This window comes from Chelonia mydas, chromosome 26, assembly GCF_015237465.2.
Source record: "Chelonia mydas isolate rCheMyd1 chromosome 26, rCheMyd1.pri.v2, whole genome shotgun sequence".
NCBI lineage: Eukaryota > Metazoa > Chordata > Testudines > Cheloniidae > Chelonia > Chelonia mydas.
In genome coordinates this window covers 10,857,900-10,878,042 of record NC_057859.1, presented here as the reverse complement: position 1 = coordinate 10,878,042, position 20,143 = coordinate 10,857,900, and the positions used below count along the sequence as shown (strand labels likewise).

At 45.8% G+C, this 20,143-nt stretch overlaps 1 protein-coding gene across 32 annotated transcripts in view; it reads left to right on the top strand.

Moving 5' to 3' along the window:
* The window catches only part of AAK1 (AP2 associated kinase 1), a 126,703-nt gene that overhangs the window by 39,704 nt on the left and 66,856 nt on the right, over nucleotides 1–20,143 (top strand). For all 32 annotated transcript variants that reach the window (XM_043536359.1, XM_043536358.1, XM_037886541.2 and 29 more), the window contains exons 3-5: nucleotides 13,104–13,222; nucleotides 16,048–16,156; nucleotides 18,240–18,382. In XM_043536359.1, the coding sequence (XP_043392294.1) occupies nucleotides 13,104–13,222; nucleotides 16,048–16,156; nucleotides 18,240–18,382 (371 nt within the window). The remainder of the gene's footprint in view (nucleotides 1–13,103; nucleotides 13,223–16,047; nucleotides 16,157–18,239; nucleotides 18,383–20,143) is intronic.

Genomic DNA, 20,143 nt, shown 5'->3' with positions numbered 1-20,143 from the left:
CTTTCACTGAGAGGGAGACACACCCACACACACCCTTAGAACTAGAGTTATGCTTTAGTTTTTCAAAGGAGTCTCTGGGAATCTACACCACGGTTTCTATTAACTTGAGTGGAAGGCAATTCCCTTAGACTGCTTTGAAAACCTAAGCCCAGGTAATGTTACTTGTCTACCAGGTTGGCCTGTGGCAAGCTCAGAAGCACTCTTTACACCGGTGCCTATGAACAAGGGGCAGTTGTAACATACGTGCCATCAGCTCTGTTGTCCCTCTTGAAAGTTTTTACTTGCTCCTGTCCCTTCAGCTTCAAACGGCTGCTGACAAGTTGTGCCTCTCCATCTGCATTGAGGCAGAGGTTCAAATCTCTCTCTTCTCTTCCTGCCCCCCCCCCCCCCCCCCGCTAAAAACGGTAGGAAAATGCCTGCCTGTCTGTCTGACTAGGAACATGTTCACTGACTGCATTGGCAGACAGGTCCTTTACCTGGAACTTTCCTGTGGTAAGGGCCTCTCCCTCTGACCCGGTAAGAGGCATGTCCATCTAATTTCACTTGGGGCAGCAGAAGCTCTCAAGATCATGGCTGGCTTTGTGCTGCACAGGTCCCACCACACATGTGCATGGTCTTGGAGTGAGCAATATCTGGCTATCTGAGGCTGGATAGATCAGGGGTGGGCAAACTTTTTTTTTTTGGCCTGAGGGCCGCATCGGGTTTCCAAAATTGGTATGGAGGGCCGGTTAGGGGAGGCTGTGCCTCCCCAAACAGCCTGGTATGTCCTGCTCCGCCCCGCCCCGATGGCCACCCCGGGATTCCTGCCCCATCCCTTCTCCCTGTCCCCTGACCACCCCCAGACCCCCTGCCCTTGACTTCCCCCCGCCACCCCATTCAACCCCCTGTTCCCTGCCCTCTGACCACCCCGACCGCTATCTAGCCCCCCCTGCCCCCTTAGCGCACTGCCTGGAACACCGGTGGCTGGCAGCGCTACAGCCGCTCTGCCCAGAGCACCAGGACAGGCAGCTATGCCGCGTGGCTGGAGCCAGCCATGCACCAGGTCAGGCCATGTCTCTGCAAGAGCCCTGTACCCAGAGCATTGCTCCAGCAGCGCGGCGAGGTGAGGCTGCAGGGAGGGGCTGGGGGCTAGCCTCCCGGGCCAAGAGCTCAGGGGCCGGGTAGAACGGTCCCACGGGCCGTAGTTTGCCCATCTCTGGGATAGATGGGCCCCCCGGAGCTTAAAACAAAACAATCCAGACAATTGACTCTTAATTCATTTTGTTCATTAGGTTTAGAATGAAAAATCTTTGGGTTCGTAAGGGTGGCTTTTTTTGTTGTTGCTGGGAGTCCCAAGTTCAGCTCAAAGTGAGCTGTGCCAAAGCAAAGTCAGATTTATTGCTGTCGTCTCGGGTCTCTCTCTGCTCCAAGCAGACTTTTTTTTTTTTTTTTTTTTTTTTTTCTTCTTCCCTGGATGCTCTGCTTCATCCAGGGCTGTGATCGTGAAAGTCGAGCTTTCCTCAACATCCTGTTGGGCAAGGGGGGGAAGCAAGGGGCCAAGGGGAAGAAGAGCATTTCTGATGGGTTGTGGTTTTACAGCTGGGGGTTGCTGCTTCACATTACAATGTGGGAAAACGATCTACCTTGTCCCGAGAGTTCTGGGGTTTATTGTTTGCGCTGTCACCAGCCAGCTGTGTCATCTTGCACATCGCTGTGCTTCTGTTTTCCCCTGCCACCCTTTGAGGTCTTGTCTGTTTTGACTGTAAGCTCTTCAGAGCAGGGATTGTCTCTCTTACTACGTGTCTTACGGTGCTCAGTACCATGGGGCCCTGATCTCAACAGGGAGCCTTGTAAGTGCTATAGTCTTACCAGAAATAGTAATAGTTTCTCTTGAAACTGTGGAGTATCGCTGCAAGGACCGTACGGAGTATCTTGTGCCAGACTCTAGTTCTGTGTTAGAAGGTTGTCTGTATCTTAATGTCAGTGTTCCAGGGTTCCTAAAATCAATTTCAATGAACAGTTGTTGGGTCTAGATTTAAACAGCCTCCTACAGTGTTTGCAATTATTACAGCATTGTGCTAATGCGCAAGAACCAGACAGTGAGTGGCTTACATCCTGTTTTTTCCCAGGAACTCCTTTTTTAAAAACTATTATTATTTATTTCTTCCAAGTGCATAAATGATTAAAAGAAATTATGGGTTTGGATGGCCTTTCCAGCATTAAATCCGGAACAGTGGTAGACACTGGAAAATGGAAACTGCTTTTAATGATGACTTTTAGCCTGACAGTCACTTTAAACTGTTAAAGACAGATGTAAGTCTGGCCCCTAATGGCTGCTGCTGATAGCTGCCGTTCATACTGAGGTGTGAGGGTCAGAAGAAGAGCACTGAAGCGGGGAGTGGTGTCTTTGCTCTCTCTGTTTTGGAGTTGATCTGGGTGCTGCTGCGCCCTGCCCACCAACGGGTGGGTTCAAAAGACAGCTCTTACACCTGGCAAACTTGAATTTGGCTTCCTTTACCTGGGACCTTACAAAGACAGCCAGCCTGGGCACCCTGTCTCTAGCATGCTGCCCCTCTCCCCTTGAAATGCTGCCTGGTTTGAGCTGAAGGCCTGTTGGTATAAGCAATTCAGGGCTAGCAGAGCATTCTGTGTTGAGGCCCCTGGACCTTTGGAACTTGCTTCCTCCAAGTCCATAGCAGCTTCAGGGCATGCCAGTGGGCTTACCTGTTCTCTCTTCTCCATCAGGAGTAGGGTGCTGGGTAGTGGTGGTACGAGACTAACATGGGATGGATGCTCTTTTTTGTTGTAGAGTACGAAAAAATCAAAATGAATTGCATTAATATGCAGCTAAGACCCACCCTGTCATCCAGAAACCTTGAGAGCCCAGGTTGGCACTTGATTTCTCTAAATGGCACATGGTGGGCAATTTAAAGTAACCAGAACCCATTTGCTGAGCAGTGTAATTGAGTGAAGAGCTGTGTTAATCAGTGGTGGGTGAATATACAGCTCGCCCTAATTCTATTCTAAAACCACTTACTGTTGAAAAGTACGATATCCCCTGCCAGTTGTTTCTGCTTTCCCTTCTTTGTGTTAAATCCATGTACCAGGCTTGTATTTTATTGGAACTTGTGGCCTCCTCATAACAACAGGAGAGGTGGGACTCCTGGGGTCGGTTGACGTCAATGGAGCTATGACGATTGACATCAGCTGAGAATCTTCCCCCTGGGGTCTGTTTCTGGCTCTGCCACGGACTCCTTTTGTGACCTTGGGCAAATCACTTAACTAATCTGTGCCGCCTTCCCACATCTGTCAACATAGGCTCACTGTCCAAAGGGTGCTGTGAAGCTTAATGTTTAAAGCACATTGGTTGAAAGGCACAAAGGGCAAAACGTTGGTTGTCCTAAAATATTGCGACCCCCCGGCCAAAAATTAATACTACAGGGGTTTTGTCTTGCAAGGGGCAAAAGTATCATGCACAGAAATGAGGGGGCAAATAATGGAAACCAAAGAGATTTAGTAAATATTAGCTGTTCAGAATGCACAATTTAAAAAGTAAATGGAAGCAATGGATTCGACCCAAATTCAAACCAACTTATATGGTCAGTGGAGGGAAAATACTCTGACTTATACCTTGTAACATTTTATTTCCCACACAGAGCCCATGTGATCAGTTCGGTCGCAGTCTGTAAGAACACTCGATTAGCTTTCTGGTGCTCTGTTTTGCAAGGAAGATTTTTCACTGCAGAACGATCCCATTTTCTTGAACACAATGAGAACTAACCTTTTGAAAATCCAGTGTCCCAGGCCACCTTGTCTGAGATCAAAACTTGCTAGTAAAAGATTTGAAGGAACTTATTGAAGCTCATTTAGCTCTTGTATCTAAACTTGAGTGCATTTCGTTCATGTGCCAAGATTTCACAGCTAGATAGTGTTGGGAACCTGTGTATATGTGTCGCTGCTCAAGTGTGTGCCATAGGCCATATACTGCTCATGTACTACTTTAGTTCAGATGTTAGGGGCCTGGATTTGAGAAGAATCTGGAACACGGAAATTACTATACTGAATAAAACTAGTGGTCTAGCTGGTTCAATATCCTGTCTCTGACAGTGGCCAGCACCGGCCAGTTCAGAAGAAGGTGAAAGAAAACCCTGCAACTGATGGCTATGGGATAACTTGCCCCACAGAGAAAATTTCTTTCTGATCCTTAATTGGCTTAAGCCCGGAAACATGAGGCTTTTGCATCCAATTCAAAATCCTCTATCCCCTTACTATTACAACTCTGGATGATTGTGGCCACTCAGAACTTCACAGCAACAGGGAATATGCGCAACAATGTCTAATAGCCATGAAGTCCTAGATGGCCACGCTTTTGGCTACCTGGGCTGTAATATTGGTGGCCTGATACTCGGAGCCACCAAACACCCACGGAAATCAACATGAACTTCACGCCTTTGGAAAACTAGGCCATCCTATTCTAATTCCGCTGAGTAATGCTGCTGGAACAATATTCCACAAAGTCTCCTGGAAATGTCTTATTAAGGCTGCATTGGCTGCTGTCCAGCTGCTCAGTAACTTGGCTCACTTTCTCTGCCTGTTTTGTCAAACAGCATCACTCTTCAGTGCAGTTTGAAGCTGCCACGATAAACTTTCAGCAATCCATTGGGCTTCCTGTTACTGCCTTTAGTCCCTTGCCGAAAGATGTTCACCAGGTTTTTGCATGTCACTTACTGAAAAGCCAGCTCTAAACATGTAAAAATGAAAGTCCTTCGGGAGCTACTATTTTACCATTAAACTGGATTATTCCACAGTTGGCAATAAAAGTGTAAACCATGCATCAAGTACGCTTGCTAGTTTATGCGCACAAACTTATAACCTGAAAATGATGACGCTGCAGTACTATCTTCCCTTGTTTGCCTGATGAAAAAGGAAAATGTGTGTAAATCCCTTCTTTGGCAAGATGCGGTGACTACTTACAATGAAGCACACAAGTGACAAAGTGGAAAGCTGGTGTTTGTTTTGTGGCCAACAGTAAATTGGCAAGGCAGACATTTGTGAGATGGGGAGAAGCAGAATAGACCTCCAAAATCAATGCCTCTCCTCTCCAGAGGAGAGGCGATATAATATGAGGTTGTGTCTTCCAGTTGTCTGTCGTAAAATATGCCCATGTCTTACTCCGATTGCACGCAGGACCATACTAGGTCTCTACTTGGAAAAGGAGGCTTTCAGTGAAAACCAAAGTACTGCAGGAAATGGTATTAGTGACTGGACAGGTGACGTTCTTCCTTCTTAAATGTTGAACCAGTGTCATGCTGGTTGGTGCTGGGCTGCTGCAGATGCAACCTTTTGAATGTGAATTAAAACTAATATCCTGACCGGCTTCTGATGATGAAAGATCTCATGGCACTTCTTATAAGATCTGATGTGTTTACATTCTGCCTTTGTAAATGCCACAGTGAGCCAGGCTGGACACCAGAGTAAATTCTCCCTGTGATATTAATTGGGCATAGTATTGTGTCTTTTTTGCCTTAAACTGTTTTGTGTACTGCTACTGTTCTTCACCCAAGAGGTGGCTGCATTTCAACGATGGTTGGAGTGAACTATTTACATAGGGGTGGGTGGGTGTGTGTATGATAAACTAGAACACACCTGTGTAAATAGTTCACTCCACCCATTACACACCGGGATTATATACGTACATGTGTAATCTCTTTATAGCTCTCAAATACTTGAGACACACAGGTCTCTTGCACTCAGAGGATGTCCTGTATGAGAAGAGCAAATAGATTTTTGGCCATTAAGAGCACGCACAAGCTTATAATAAACTCATATTTAGCTGGGTGCTGTAAACTTGCTTCCCTTCCATAGAGGCTTGCTTTACGAATGGAACATTACTAGCCATATAGGCTTGACGAGCAGAGGCCTCCTGTCACAGAACCTCTCGAGCCTATGGAGCTGTGGGCAATTGTCTAGGAGAACTGGAGGGTTCTAGCTCAAAAAAACAAGAGTGAAAATAGCGCCAAAAAAAAGGCAGGTCCTAGGTTTATAAAGCTGATAGTGCCCGTGGGCTTTCCAGGCACTCGAACACCAGGTGATAGTTGCAGTAGATATACATAAACATACATACAGGCAACCTTGAACCAGAATGACCTCCACGATAGCCTCTCTGCAATCCTGTAAAGAAGAGCAGTCCTGTGGTGGCTCTGATTTGCTCTCTGTCACAAGGAGACAAACTGCAGAGGGGTGTAGGTGTGTGCGTGCATATTTGTGCTGCATAACTGGTGGCCCAATTTCTCCTGGTTCCTTTGCAAGTCAGTTCGGAGCTGTGGGTGTTCAGCATTCTTGGAAACCTAGTCCAGATGCCTTGTAACTCTGCTTCGATCATCTCTTCCTAAGGGAGTCGCGCTGAAGCCATTCAAAGTGTGTAAGGGTTACAAGGTGAAAGACACATGGCTATTGGTTTGGTTCCCCCCCCACCCCCCTTGGATCTGTTTGGGGCTCCTGTGTACCCAGCACTTTGAACCAGACACCCAATTGGTATATACCCAGCTACCCTCCATCACTGGACTGTCTGAGCACCTTACAAACATTAATAAATCAATTCCTCTTCCTGCCACCCCTGGAAGGCGGGGAAGCATTGCCCCTACTTTGCAGGCCAGGCACAGAAAGAGAAAGTGACTTTGCCTACATTTGGGCAGGGAGTCTGTGCCAGAGCTGAGAACTGAACTTAAGTGTCTGGAGTCCCAGGCCGGTGCTGTTCCTGCAAGACCAACCTTCTCCGAGGAGTACTGTTGAATGAGTGGGCCTTTTCTGACTCCTTTTCTCCCTTTTTACTCTGCCATGAACCCATTCACACCCGGACGGGTGACTTGGCAGCTTGTTTCAAGGTGCGAGAGAGACCAGACTTTACTCCTTTCAGTAGCTTACTGGGTTAGTCTGTAACTAAGGGTACATCTGCACTGCAGCTGGAGGTGTAATTGCAGCATGTGTGGACGGGCAGGGGCCTAGTTTACATTGGGGCTGACTCTGATGGTCCATAATTCACGTTGACTTCAGTTGGAGTTGTGGCTGCAAAGCACTTGTGAAAATTAGGCTCTAAGTATCCAGGGAGCGTGTCCGTGTCTTAGAATCCTAGAAATGTAGGGCTGGAAGGGAGCTTGAGACGTTATAAATCCAGGCCCTGCTGGTGAGGTAGGACCTAATAAACCTAGACCGTTCCTGACAGGCATTCACCCAACATGTTCTTAAACCTCTGGTGGTGGGGATTCCACATGATCCATCTTGATCCAAGCGGTCTTCCACTCTGGGGCGGTTGTGTTCTGGGGCCTGCAGGCTTTCTGGGGACACCGCAGCTGTTTGCGTTCTACTGTATCACCTGATCTCTGTGCTCTGACGGTTGCTCACCTTTGCTGCCTCCTCTTACTGAGTGCTTCTCTTTCCGTTCTCATTCCCACTCCACTGGCAGCCAGGTGACGCTTACTGAGCTCTAGGTCTCTGCGTTCCTGGGCCTCCGATCAAGCTTTGTGGTAAACGTCACCTGGGTGCAGTGCGCATGCAGGAGAGGCTAAGTGGAAACAACCTTGAAACCTGGGCTGGAAACACATGCCTTAGAACAGTGGGAGACGTTAGGAGCTCAATATGTTTTGCTTATCCAAAAGATCAAGATTACAGTGTATAAATTCCTTCCCAGGGAGAAAATACCAGGTACTAAAGGGCTCTTTAATCTAGTGGAGAAAGACATAAGAACGAAAGGCCGAAAGTTAAAGCCAGACAAATTAAAATTAGGAAACCAGGCACGCTTTTTAAAATAAAAACAGTGAGGGTGATTGATTATTGGAACAAACTACCAAGAGGAATGGTGGGTTCTCCATATCATGATGTCTCCAAATCAAGACTAAATGGCTTCCTAGAAGATAGGGTTTAGCCAGACACAAATTGGGCTCAGTACAGGGGTAACTGGATGATGTTCTGTGGTCTTTGTTGTCAGGAGGTTGGATGACATGATATGATGACCCTTCTGGCCTTTAAATTCTTTGACCCCTTCTGAATGGACTCTGGCCACTACATGTTCTGTCTCTGATAGCAAATGTAATTAGTTCCTTTGGTTTGGTTTGTTTTTTGCACTGTGATTAAACCAGAACTCCTTTCCTGTTGAGAGAAGCTTGCCACTGTTATGGGTAGCAAGTCCATTCTCTTGATAGCTTATTTTGTTTGCAGATACAACTAAATTCTTTTGAATTGCTTAAATTTGCAATCCTGTCGGTTGAAGTTGACAGTAGTTGAAGATGATTGAGGAAGGGGTGCAAGGATATAACTTCACAGCACATTTGATAAGCTGTGCTGTAATAAACATTAATGTTAACTTTAAAAAAAAAAAAAGTCCATCTTTCTGAACTCAGGCTACGGAGAGAGTGCCAATTCCACCATATAGACTCTACTCCCATCGCTCCATGCAAAAGACAGTCCACTGTATGAAACATGTCAAGCCCTCATGGGCCAAGTTTTTATCCTCCTTTGTCAGAAATTAACTTTCTAATTTTATTCTAGACTCCTGTTACCCGCTACCCTTGAACCACTGGGGTCAATCTAATCGAGATTCTCCGTGGCATAGGTTGCTTTTTTTTGCCTGTTGGCGTGGTCACTTCCAACAAAAGTAAGAGTATGTACCTCTGATATACATTGTCCATCAGCTGTGCTCTAGGAGTGGTTGACTTAATAAACATGGCAACATTCAGGAATAATTGCATTATTAAGGGGAGCATAGCCATTTTGCAATAAGTGTCCTGTGACACTTTTTTTGTATTTTTGTCTGATTTTTTTTTTTGTAAGCAAGTAGTTTTTAAGGGAGGTGAAACTTGGGTGTACGCAGGGCAAATCAGTCTCCTGAAAGGGGTACCATAGTCTGGAAAGGTTGAGAGCTATTGCTCCAGACTTAGACTGCATGTACATCCAATTGGGAAACAACCCGCAAGCGCTAATTATTGTTAGCCTGTCAAACGCAAGTGATTTTGATGCTAAATTTTACTCAGCAGGCGGCTGTTGTATCTTTGTGCAACATAACAAGAAGAAACCCGCATACACGCAGTTGGGTCCCAAATACGTGATTACTACCTATACATAAACATCCTAGGCCTAACTCTGAAGTGTCTGGTGCCAGCCCCTGTTCGATACCTTCTGCTCTATGAAAGCCACTTCATTTTTCATTGCCTTCCCCAGGTACTATATCTGCATTTAACTTCACCGATAAGGTTTGTAAGTGATCCCAGGCAAAGATGAATATTTCACAAAGAGCCTGCCTCAGTTAAGGATTCTGTCTCCCTTTGTATCCATAAACTTTTTGAAAGCCCTGTAAAGAGAGACGCTTGCTGCTAAACTATGTAAATTGGCGGAATCCATTTTACTACTTGTTACAAGACTGCGGTGGACTCATTCCACCTGTTCTTCCCCCTCTACTCCCTGCAAATAAATTAATGACCCTGGAGTCTGAACAGGTTCAGATTTTGTCACTTTTGAGAGTGTATTTGGTTGGCTTCTTGGCCTTAAAAATGCCATTCACACGGGGCTGGTAACTATAACTGTGTCTTTGATGGGGAAGTAAAGTATCCTTCCCTTGCCTTCCTTATTATGGTAAGGTCTGGGGAGGTGGGGGGAGATAAGTCCAAGGTAAGTGATTTCATGGGCTTGGTACTTAAAATGTCCATGGCATCAGAACAAAAAGCAATGTAGCCTGGGTTCCATTCTAGAGTGTATTCAAAGGGGCAGGCTGTCTTAGGTGTCCTCGCGATGAATTTAAATTCCTGGCTTCCCCCATAAGATTCCAGATTTTTGCTGGGGCTGTAGAATCTTATTCGAGTTCACAAACTGAAGTTGGCAGAGGAGGTCACACCAGCACTGTCTCCATTCATGAAAGGCCATCCATTTAGCATCTGTGAAGGATTAGAGCTGCAGGCCCACAGGGAGGTGTGCTCAGATCACTAGCTTATCAATAAAGCCGCACATGTTGGTGAAAACGCCCTCTAAGAACCAGGATGGTCAGCCCAAGCTGCTACTTACAGAGCCTGTTACTGAAAAGTACATTCCTGCTGGTCCCTTCTTGAGGAGCAATGACCAGAGGTTTCCCTGCCCAGAAGAAACCTGAAGACTCCAAGGCACGGTCGATGGACCTGTGTTTCACATGACTGATGAAAGCGGTCTCTGTGCTCCAACCCGAGGGTGAACCGCGCACTGTGCAAGATCCAAGTGAGGAGAGTTCTCGAGTCCTTCCAGAATGCATAAAGCAAATGTTTCTGCTAGCTTCTTTTGAAAGGGACACGTAGCATCGGTGGTGGTTGGTTTATTTATATTACCATAGCTCCTAGAAGCCCTTGTCGTGAACAAGGCCCTCATTGTAGTAGGCGCTGTACAAAGACAAAATTGGTGATGAAACTCTTAGTTCTCTGGTTTTATTAATTGGGCTTGCGATGAGGATTATGTTGCTCCCCCAATCCCCATTAGATTAGATGAAATTTTAATTCTTGAATTGTTTATCCTTTCAAATGTTGTGTTTTTTACTTCAGAGCCACAGTAACGTGGAGGAATGTTTTAGCGAATGGATTGGGAATTTACTACACAGGTGGTTCTGTAACCAAGAATGATTTTTTTTTTTTTTTTTTTTTTTTTTTAATAATGTTAGTATAAGTTCTGTACTTAGCATGTCCACTTATGTGGTGTAATTGTATCAAAAGGCCTGCTTTCTCCTCCCACCCCCAAACCTGCTACCCCCAGAACCCACAAAAATGAATGCTTTGAACATGTGCTAATTGGATATATTATAAGGAATTCATTATCAATACATTGGGGTTTTGTGATCGAGGCACTGGGTGGGAATGGGAAGGGGTCTGCTGACTCGGGCTCGACTGAGACTTTCATTGCTGTGTACATGTCTGGGCTCAGCTGGAGCCCAGGCTCTAGGACTCTCATTGCTGTGTAGACTTCCGGGACTCTCCCCGAAATCAAACAGTCCCGTGAGTCTGAGTCAACTGGCACGGGCTAGCTGCAGAGTTGTTTTTTGCTGTACAGACATACCCTTTGTGTCTTGGTTTCCCCATTCTGTAAAATGGGGTTAATAACTAACAAATATCTAGGTATGATTATAATCTAGATACCCTGTGTGGGGCCCAGTCACCAGACACCTCACAACACCTCATTGGTGGGAAAGTTACTATTATCCCCATTTGACAGATGGGAACTGAGGCACAATGGGACTTCCCCAAGATCACACAAGGAGCCTGAACCCCAGCTAGCGCTCTAACCACAATACTGTCTTTCCCCTCTTTCTTCCACTTTTCTCTGTTTAGATCAGAGGTGGGCAAACTATGGCCCGCGGGCCATATCCGGCCTGCGGGACCCTCCTGCCTGGCCCCTGAGCTCCTGGTCCAGGAGGCTAACCCCCAGCTGTTCCCCCTCCCCCGCAGCCTCAGCTCACTGCGTGACCGGCGCAATGCTCTGGGCGGCAGGGCTGCAGAGCTGCGGCCTGACGCTGTGCTCTGTGCTGCACGGTGCGTGGCTGGCTCCAGCTGGGTGGTGCGGCTGTAGCGCCGGCAGCCACCAGTGCTCCAGGCAGCGTGGCAAGGGAGCAGGGCGGGGTTGGATAGAGGGCAGGGGAGTTGGGAGCGGGGGGGGACCGGGGGTGTGGATGGGGTCAGGGTGGGGAACGGGGGTTGAATGGAGGCAGGGGTCCTGGGGGGCAAGTCAGGAAGGAGGGGGGGGCTTGATTGGGTGGTGGGGGGGCAGTCAGGGAACAGGGAGAATGGGTGCTTGGATGGAGCAGGGGTCCTGGGGGAGCAGTCAGGAATGAGAGGAGGGGTTGGATGGGGCGGTAGGGGGCAGGGAACGGGGTGGTGGATGGGGTAGGAGTCCCTGGGGGGCCATCAGGGGGCGAGAAGCAGGGGGGGTTGGATGGGGTGGGAGTCCTGGGGGCGGGGGCACGCCTGGCTGTTTGGGGAGGCACAGCCTCCCCTAACCGGCCCTCCATACAATTTTGGAAACCCGATGTGGCCCTCAGGCCAAAAAGTTTGCCTGCCCCTGGTTTAGATCATAGCTCTTGGGGACATGTATGGTCTCTTCTGTACTAAGTACAGCCCCAAGTACATTGGGAGCCTGATCTCTCTTGGGATGGGCTAAAGGAGATACTGAGTTAATGTCCAATAACACATTATTACTAGTAGCTCAGATATTGTAAGGAAATGTCAGCTATAATTTAAGCAAAAAGAAATGTCCACACATTGCTGTTACGTTGTCGTTTTGAGTATGCTGCTGTGTTCCTTTTTAATCATTGTGTATCATTTCAACAATGCACTGACGGCGACTGGAATCACGGTGTCCAAATTTATGTTGATCTCTAAAAGCCAGGTTCAGAATTCTGATGAGAGAATGCTCTAGTCGTCCTAATCTTGTCGAGTGTTCCAAGTAAGCAGTACTGGCCTCTTATTTGTGAGCATTGGTAATAAAGATGAAAGGCTTTCCTCATAATCCAGCTGTGTAGGTTGTAGGGGTCATGACTTTGCTAATAGTCATGACCACAGAATGAATTGCGTGATGCTTTTTAAAGCAATACCCTCCAACAATGCACAGGAGATTGCTTTGTGTTCCGTGTGGCAGGAATTGGGCTTCTAATGCAATTTGCAAAAGTGCTTCAAAAGCTGTAAATGCGCTCCGCTTGCGGCATTTAGTGAAGGCCATGGATGTTTTGTGGTTCTGGCTTCTGTAGAAGGCAATGCTGTTGTTTTATAGTCCAGATTTCCTCTCTATGATGGAAACTAATGGTGCAATAAAAGACCATGTGGCATGCTAAGTAACTCGCATAATTGCTTGTTGCTATCGGTATATTCTTGACTTTGATTTCTTTTAATTGAAAATTTGCCCCTTCCGATGCTTATTTCCCTGAAATAACCATATAAGTAGAGATAAAGGCTGCGGTGCTGGGCTGACCAAAGATACTGTCACTAAGGCGCTGAGGAGAGCTGCTGAATACCCTCCTTACTCCGTGTACACCAAGGAGGCTGTGAAAACAGCTAGAAGCCAAGTGACCAGGCTTGGAAGCAAGGATCAAGGCGTTTCTCCATTACTGAATGAGCTGTTTCTTGCAGGTGGATTTGCTATCGTGTTTCTGGTGAGGACTAACAATGGGATGAAATGTGCCCTGAAACGAATGTACGTCAACAATGAGCACGATTTGCAAGTCTGCAAAAGAGAGATTCAGATCATGGTAAGTCATGCTGCATTAAAGGTCCTGAAGTGTTTATGGAAAAGCATGTCATCTGGGGCTGTGATCTGTCAGTGTGGTTGACTCTCCTAGTTTTATCACAAGTCTTGCAATATTTGTGGGTTTTTTCCACTCTTAAAATAAATAATAAAAAAGAGAGCGCTCTTGGAGTCATGTGATTTTAAGTGAGAATCTCCGCTTTCATCATTTTTCAAAGTAAGTTTCTAGCCCTTGTGGCTGTTTGAACATGTGAATCCTAAAGTTTCAAAACCCAGAAAGCAAATAAAGAACTAAAGAATTATTTCTAAAATCTCATGGAATTTTTTTAAGCCCACCTCCTGATTTTTGGGGATCTAGGCGGGGGGCTTGACCAATGTTCCCTCTAATTTTTTTACATCTATGTGGAATGAATTTTGTTACGTGCACCAATATGGAGGTGATGTGTGGCGGGGTGGAGCTGAGGGGCTCCGGGTGTGGGAGGGGGCTCAGGGCTGGGGCAGAGGGGTGGGGGGCTGAGAGCTCTGGGATGGGGCCGGGGATGAGGGGTATAGGGGGGCCTCAGAGTTGGGGTGAGGGCTCCAGCTGGGGAGGTGGACTCTGGGATGGGGCTGGGGATGAGGAGTTTGGGGTGCAGGCTGCCCTGGGGCTGCAGCAGGGAGAGAGGACTCCTCCCCCAGCCCTCTCTTGCCGCAGCCGCCCGGGGCTGGGGGAGAGGCACCTCTCCCTGGGGGAGAGGCGGCTCTTGATGGTCATGCAGCTTAGAGGGAACTCAAGGTTTGACAAATGTTTCTGAACACTGGAGGCTAGCAGTACTGAGCTTTGTACGGTTGAACTTGATCAGCATTTGAATGGGAGACATCCAAGTAGAGATGAATCTGAGAGCAGCCCCTAACCTTCAGGGTTGGAGTTGGTTCAAATGTTGATATGGATGTTGTCTAGTAAAAATGCGTATGCTGAGTAGCTATTACAAAGGTAATTGTCTGTAATGGCCTTGAACACTAGTCCGGAATATTAAAAGCAATTGGTCGTATTTGTAGGCTCGTTGCAGACCTAATTTAAATAGGGTGGTTAGTTATTTTTTTTGCATTATCCAAACACAAGTTCAGAGGGTGTTTCTGTGTGCAGGGCGGGGCTGCTTCCAGGGACCTCCATCTGGGCCTCGTAGCCCTGATTTGAACGTAACAGCTTGGGCACTAAAGTTTTCTGAAATGGCAATTTAAGGCTTTTTTGCTTTTTCCTTGAGTTGCCCTAAAAGTTTGAGCCTTATTCCATTGTGAATTCAAATCAAGTGTAGCCTTGGAAAAGGGACATGTAGGATAGAATCCCTTACCTGCAACAGTAGCAAGTGTGCGTTCTCTGTAGTAACTTGTGTATTACTTTTACGGCTAACCAATTTATTGAGTGGGGTGGGAGGAGGTATTGTTTCATGGTCTGTGTATATAATGCCTTCTGCAGTTTCCACAGTATGCATCCGATGAAGTGAGCTGTAGCTCACGAAAGCTCATGCTCAAATAAATTGGTTAGTCTCTAAGCTGCCACAAGTACTCCTTTTCTTTTTGCGAATACAGACTAACACGGCTGTTACTCTGAAACTTTTACGGCTGTGACTCTGAACATGAGTCTCAGGAGTTACCACACCACACGATGTAGCACAGCTTTCAAAGAGACCTCCTCTGAGCCCCGGATGATAATCTGGGGGCACAGCTAAGATTTGATCTTGTATTAGATTTTTTTTTTCCAGTTTATACTCGGAAAGTTGGTTTGCTTGCTTTTTTATTTGTCCACTTCCTTCTCTTGATTGTGGAACAAAACTGTCTGCATGATCTCACGTTAGTGTGGCCAAACCTGAAAAGCAACTGTAAAAGGAGTAGTGCCTTACTCAACAGGTCTGCTCCTTCTCTGCATTGTTTTATCTGTTCATGTGAAACACTTACTTTGTGTCAGACCTGCAGAACTGACACTGCATTGGGAGAGCCAGCTGGATTCTCTGCTAGCTTGCACATCATCAGTGGACTCGTTAACCAAGTTCCAATGGCAGGGCCACCCTGCAACCCCATGGTCTCCAATTTGTGCCCTCACTTACATCTGTGTTAACCCCTGGAAGCAAATAGCTGTCGCTGAGGGTAACAAGGTTGCACAGAAGCAAGTGAAGGCCAAATTTGATGTGAAGCATCTTTATTACTGGTGAGGTTGCGCAAGAAGGAAAGAACCCACCTTGGCTGTTGCATCCCCAGCATGTTTGCCAACCTGGGCATTAGAAAGAAGCATCTCATGTAAGCTGCAAAAAACAGCTAAAGGTAGGACCCCCCAAAAGCCATTTTACGGTCATTCTACAGAAGAGAGCTGCATTTTTAAAAGGTCAAACTTGTTAGTTTAATCACCTGCAGTTTAATCTGGGAAGGGCAAAGAGGAAATGCAGCTCGTTCTAGAAATGGCTATTGCTGGCACAGTCTGCCTTGTGCAGATAGAAGTGCTTGCTTTAGGTTATGCACCATGGAGCATCCGATCAGCGAGATGACCTGAATCTGGATCAAGCTATTCTCGTGGGCACGCCTCTTGAGTAGAGGCACAACAGATTGCTCAGGGGGCTGAGTGACTTGCTGTTGAAGACTTCTTGCCCTAAGTCTCACCGGACAGGAAACCAACCAAGGCTGAACTGACATTTGATTAACTTTTTCTGTGTGGTGCCAAATGCAAAGTGACCTGTTCATTAATACAGGGACTAGACAGGTCAACGCTGGGAAGTCTGTACTGTACAGATCAACCTGTTAAAATGTAACTGCTGTATACCTGGCTGTTGTGTGCTTTGAACATGTCCTTTCTTACAGAGGGATCTATCCGGACACAAGAACATTGTTGGATACATTGATTCTAGTATAAACTCTGTGAGCAGTGGTGATGTGTGGGAAGTCTTGATTCTAATGGACTTTTGCCGAGGTAAGTGTTCGCTCACTGTGTGTCTCATTGAGACAAGCATCCATCTTAGAAACTGTCAAGGCACTTGTATAATAATTTTCTTTAAGAAAACTACTGCTAGGCCCCACCCTTCCTTGGCATCAGCGAATAATTGGTAACCAAGCCAGTCGAGAATCCTGTCCCACAATAAAATGAATAGGTCTCCATTATACATGAGAATAAGAATATAGAACTGCTTCCATTGGCACCTTCTTCCATTGGCAAAGATGTTCGTTGCTAGGCCTAATGATTCTCTCAGTGTTTTATTTCCATCTGCTGCTTCCACATGAAATAACCTCAGGCTTCCGAGGCCACCAGACTAAACCAATGAAATTCTCCTTTGCTTAATGTTGTGTATGAACCTTCCTGCAAGTCACATTTTGATACAGTGTATGAGTCCGTTTCCAGATTCCCCAACTTCAAATGATTCTAACCATAGATAGATCAAAGCCTCCAATGGGCTGGACATTATTAAAATGAAGTGCCAGACAGAGGGGAGGGGTGAATAAAGTAACTTTTTGTATAAACAATATTGATTTCAGGCCTCCGGAATAACCCCCTAGGTCAGGCAGAGAGGTACATGAGCATTGTCAAGCAGTGAGACTCCTATGAAGACTTGCTTACCACAAATCTGAAAAGGAATCTGCCAGTGTGCTATTCAAGAGAGAGATGGATGCAATTACACATCTGTTAGATCTGTAGAGACATCTGTTGCATAGGGCTTAGAGGGAAGGCTGAGGCTTTGTTTCCCGCAACGATGATAGGGACGGAGAAGACTCGCATCCAGATGCCCTCCAGTGTCATGAAAACAATTGTACTGAAAATGCCTAGCTTGCCGAGGTGGCAAATGCTTCTAAACGTTTTAGAGAATTCTTTAAAAATATTAGATTTCCTCTCGTCACTGCTTTCCTCCTTGGCAAAGAGAGCTCATGACGTCCGTCATTCTGCCTCCACATGCGGAGATCGCTCTCTGATATAAGCGCGAACAGTTTAAAACTGAGTTTAATGCCACTGCTGTGCAGTTTATTCGTGTTAGACAGGTTTTGACACCTTCTGATATTTATGACTTAAATGACGCTTCTCCTTTGCTACAAGTTTTATGGCCAAGGTTTTCAAAAGTAACTGGTGATTTTTGGGTGCTCAACTCAAAACACGTGGAAGTACCCAGACTTTCAAAGGACAGGTACACAAATAGAGGCACCAGAAATCACGGGTCACTCACTCTCGCTCTGTCGCTTTCTCAAGGCTCTAAAATTAAAATTTTGTACAGACAATGACTTGTTTATACTGCTCTATATACTATACATTGAAATGTAAGTACAATATTTATATTCCAATTGATTTATTTTATAATTATATAAGGTAAAAGTGAGGAAGTGAGTAGTTTTTTCAGTAATAGTGTGCTGTGACATTTGTATTTTTATGTCTGGTTTTGTAAGCAAGTAGTCTTTCAGTGAGGTGAAACTTGGAGGTATGCAAGCAAATCAGACTACTGAAAGGAGTACAGTAGTCTAGCAAGGTTGAGAACTGGTGGCTTAGCCCAAACTATGCATGACTAAAATGTATTTCTCTAACCTGGTGGGGGTTTTATGTCTACAGAGGCAAGAAAAGAACATGGCTGCATCAAAAACATGTTTGAATATTGCAGTTATTTTTCCTAGTGTAGATTTGGGAGTGGGGGCGCTTTGTGGAAACTTTAAATATTAGAGATGAAAATCAATAACCGCTCTCAAATCACTTTCCAAACATAAATTCTCCATGTGGCGCCTCCTGACAGGTAGGGTACATAAGACACTTGATTTTACCGATGGACCAGGAGGTTACGTTGGTTGCTTAAGTGAGATGCTGACGGCCACAGGGAGAGATTTTGTCCAAAGTGGATTTGGAACTCATGAGTTTCTTGTTCCCAGGATTATGCTCGGCCCATAAGGTCACACGTGCCACAATACCAGGCAGTTTAAAACCCAGCATGTTGGACCCCTTTGGAGAAGGTGGCTCCTTTTGACTGGTCTGTGCTTTAGCAATATGTGCAGGTCAAATTAATTTTGCTTTTTCCTCCGTTTAGGAGGCCAGGTGGTGAACCTGATGAACCAACGCTTGCAGACAGGATTCACAGAGAATGAGGTCTTGCAGATCTTTTGCGACACCTGTGAAGCGGTAGCCAGGTTGCACCAGTGTAAAACGCCTATAATCCACAGGGATCTGAAGGTAACTTATAGATACCAATGGTATGGGGTGGAGGTGTCTGAATAACGTATTCGATTGTCAACTCTTCTGGGCAAGGACTGGGTCTACCCTCTATACAATGCCTAGCACAATGGGCCCTCGCTCCTGATCGGGGGCTCGTTGTATTGCCATAACATTTATATTGACGAGAATTTATTCATGAATACATTTTTTGCCTATTAACAGAAAAGTCACCTTGTTTGCCAGATGTTCAACCGTCTATAGGTCTGCTCAAATTATGCAGCCATTTGTGAACAACTGTCACAAAAAGCCTGCCAAAATTCATGAGATAAATTGTTCACCATGAATTCCAGCCACCTTTTCAGTGGAGAGTTCAGCCCGTGGGTTTTTCTGTATAACAGACCTTGCCTGAGCATACAACTCTGACCCTCGTTTACACGCTGCAAAACACCACAGGGTAGGGGTGAGATTTCCAGAAACATTCACCTGGCTCTGATGCCTGTTAAGAACATGGGCCTGGATGGGACCCATCAAGGAGGCCAGTACTCTGCTGTCCAAAGCAACCTGTCTTATAATCCTGCTGATAAAACGTTTCGCACTCCAATTTAAAAAAGTTTGTTTGCTCCCACTACTCCTATTGAAAGGCTGTTCCAGAACCTCACTCCTCTGATAGTTTAAATCCTTCTCATTTCCAGCCTGCCTTTACTCATGGCCAGCTTATATGCATTTATTCTTGTGCCAGTGTTATCCTGTAGCTTAAATAGGTCTCTTCTCCCTCTTTCTCCCCCCCCCCCCCCCCGCCCCGAATGTATTTATAGAGACCAGTCATATCCCGTCACCCTTCGTTTTGCTGGGCTAAGATTGTCGAAGTCTGTGGTCAAACCCCCATTGACTTTAGTGGGAGCAGAGTCAGGCCAACGCGGAATGCTTTTGAAGTTGCCACCCTTGTGATATGAAATAAAACACACATTCCCTGTTCCTCTCAACCGACTCCCAAAATGCCCGAATGACGTGTTCAGCCAAGAAGCAGAATCATGTGTATGTTTGAAATTCAAATATACTTCATGGATCATTTTCCATGAGCCTCAAACGGATGTTTGTTCTATGCGACAGGCCACTTTTGTAGAGAAGCTGAACAGAACATTTCCACCAAAAGGAACCAGGTAATAAGACACAGTCAGCTAAGTGGTGTGGTTATGCTTCAGGGCACTTAACATATTTGACCTATGGTGCGGTCGGTTGAAATGCGTGAAACAAATCTAATGAATGCAGTTGTAGACCGCTTTAAATTGGGGTGAGCTGATTCTGATTTTTGACCAATTTTTAGGGCCTGATTTAAAGCCCACTGACGTCCATGGGACTCTTCCAGTAGCTTGGATAGGCAATACATATAAAAAGAGGATCCTGTTAGATAGTGACTAATCTCATACCTGCTGTTTGTTTTGGCTTTAGCGTTGTTTAATTGTTTATAAACAGGTTTCAGAGTAACAGCCGTGTTAGTCTGTATTCGTAAAAAGAAAAGGAGTACTTGTGGCACCTTAGAGACTAACCAGTTTATTTGAGCATGAGCTTTCGTGAGAAGTGAGCTGTAGCTCACGAAAGCTCATGCTCAAATAAACTGGTTAGTCTCTAAGGTGCCACAAGTACTCCTTTTGTTTATAAACAAACTCTTTATCAGTATGTAGCATAGGACTAAATGATGAGATATCTGTGCTGGATTCATGAGTTAATCCTCCCTCTCTGTATACTCTCGTGTGTGTGTGTGTGTGTGTGTGTGTGTGT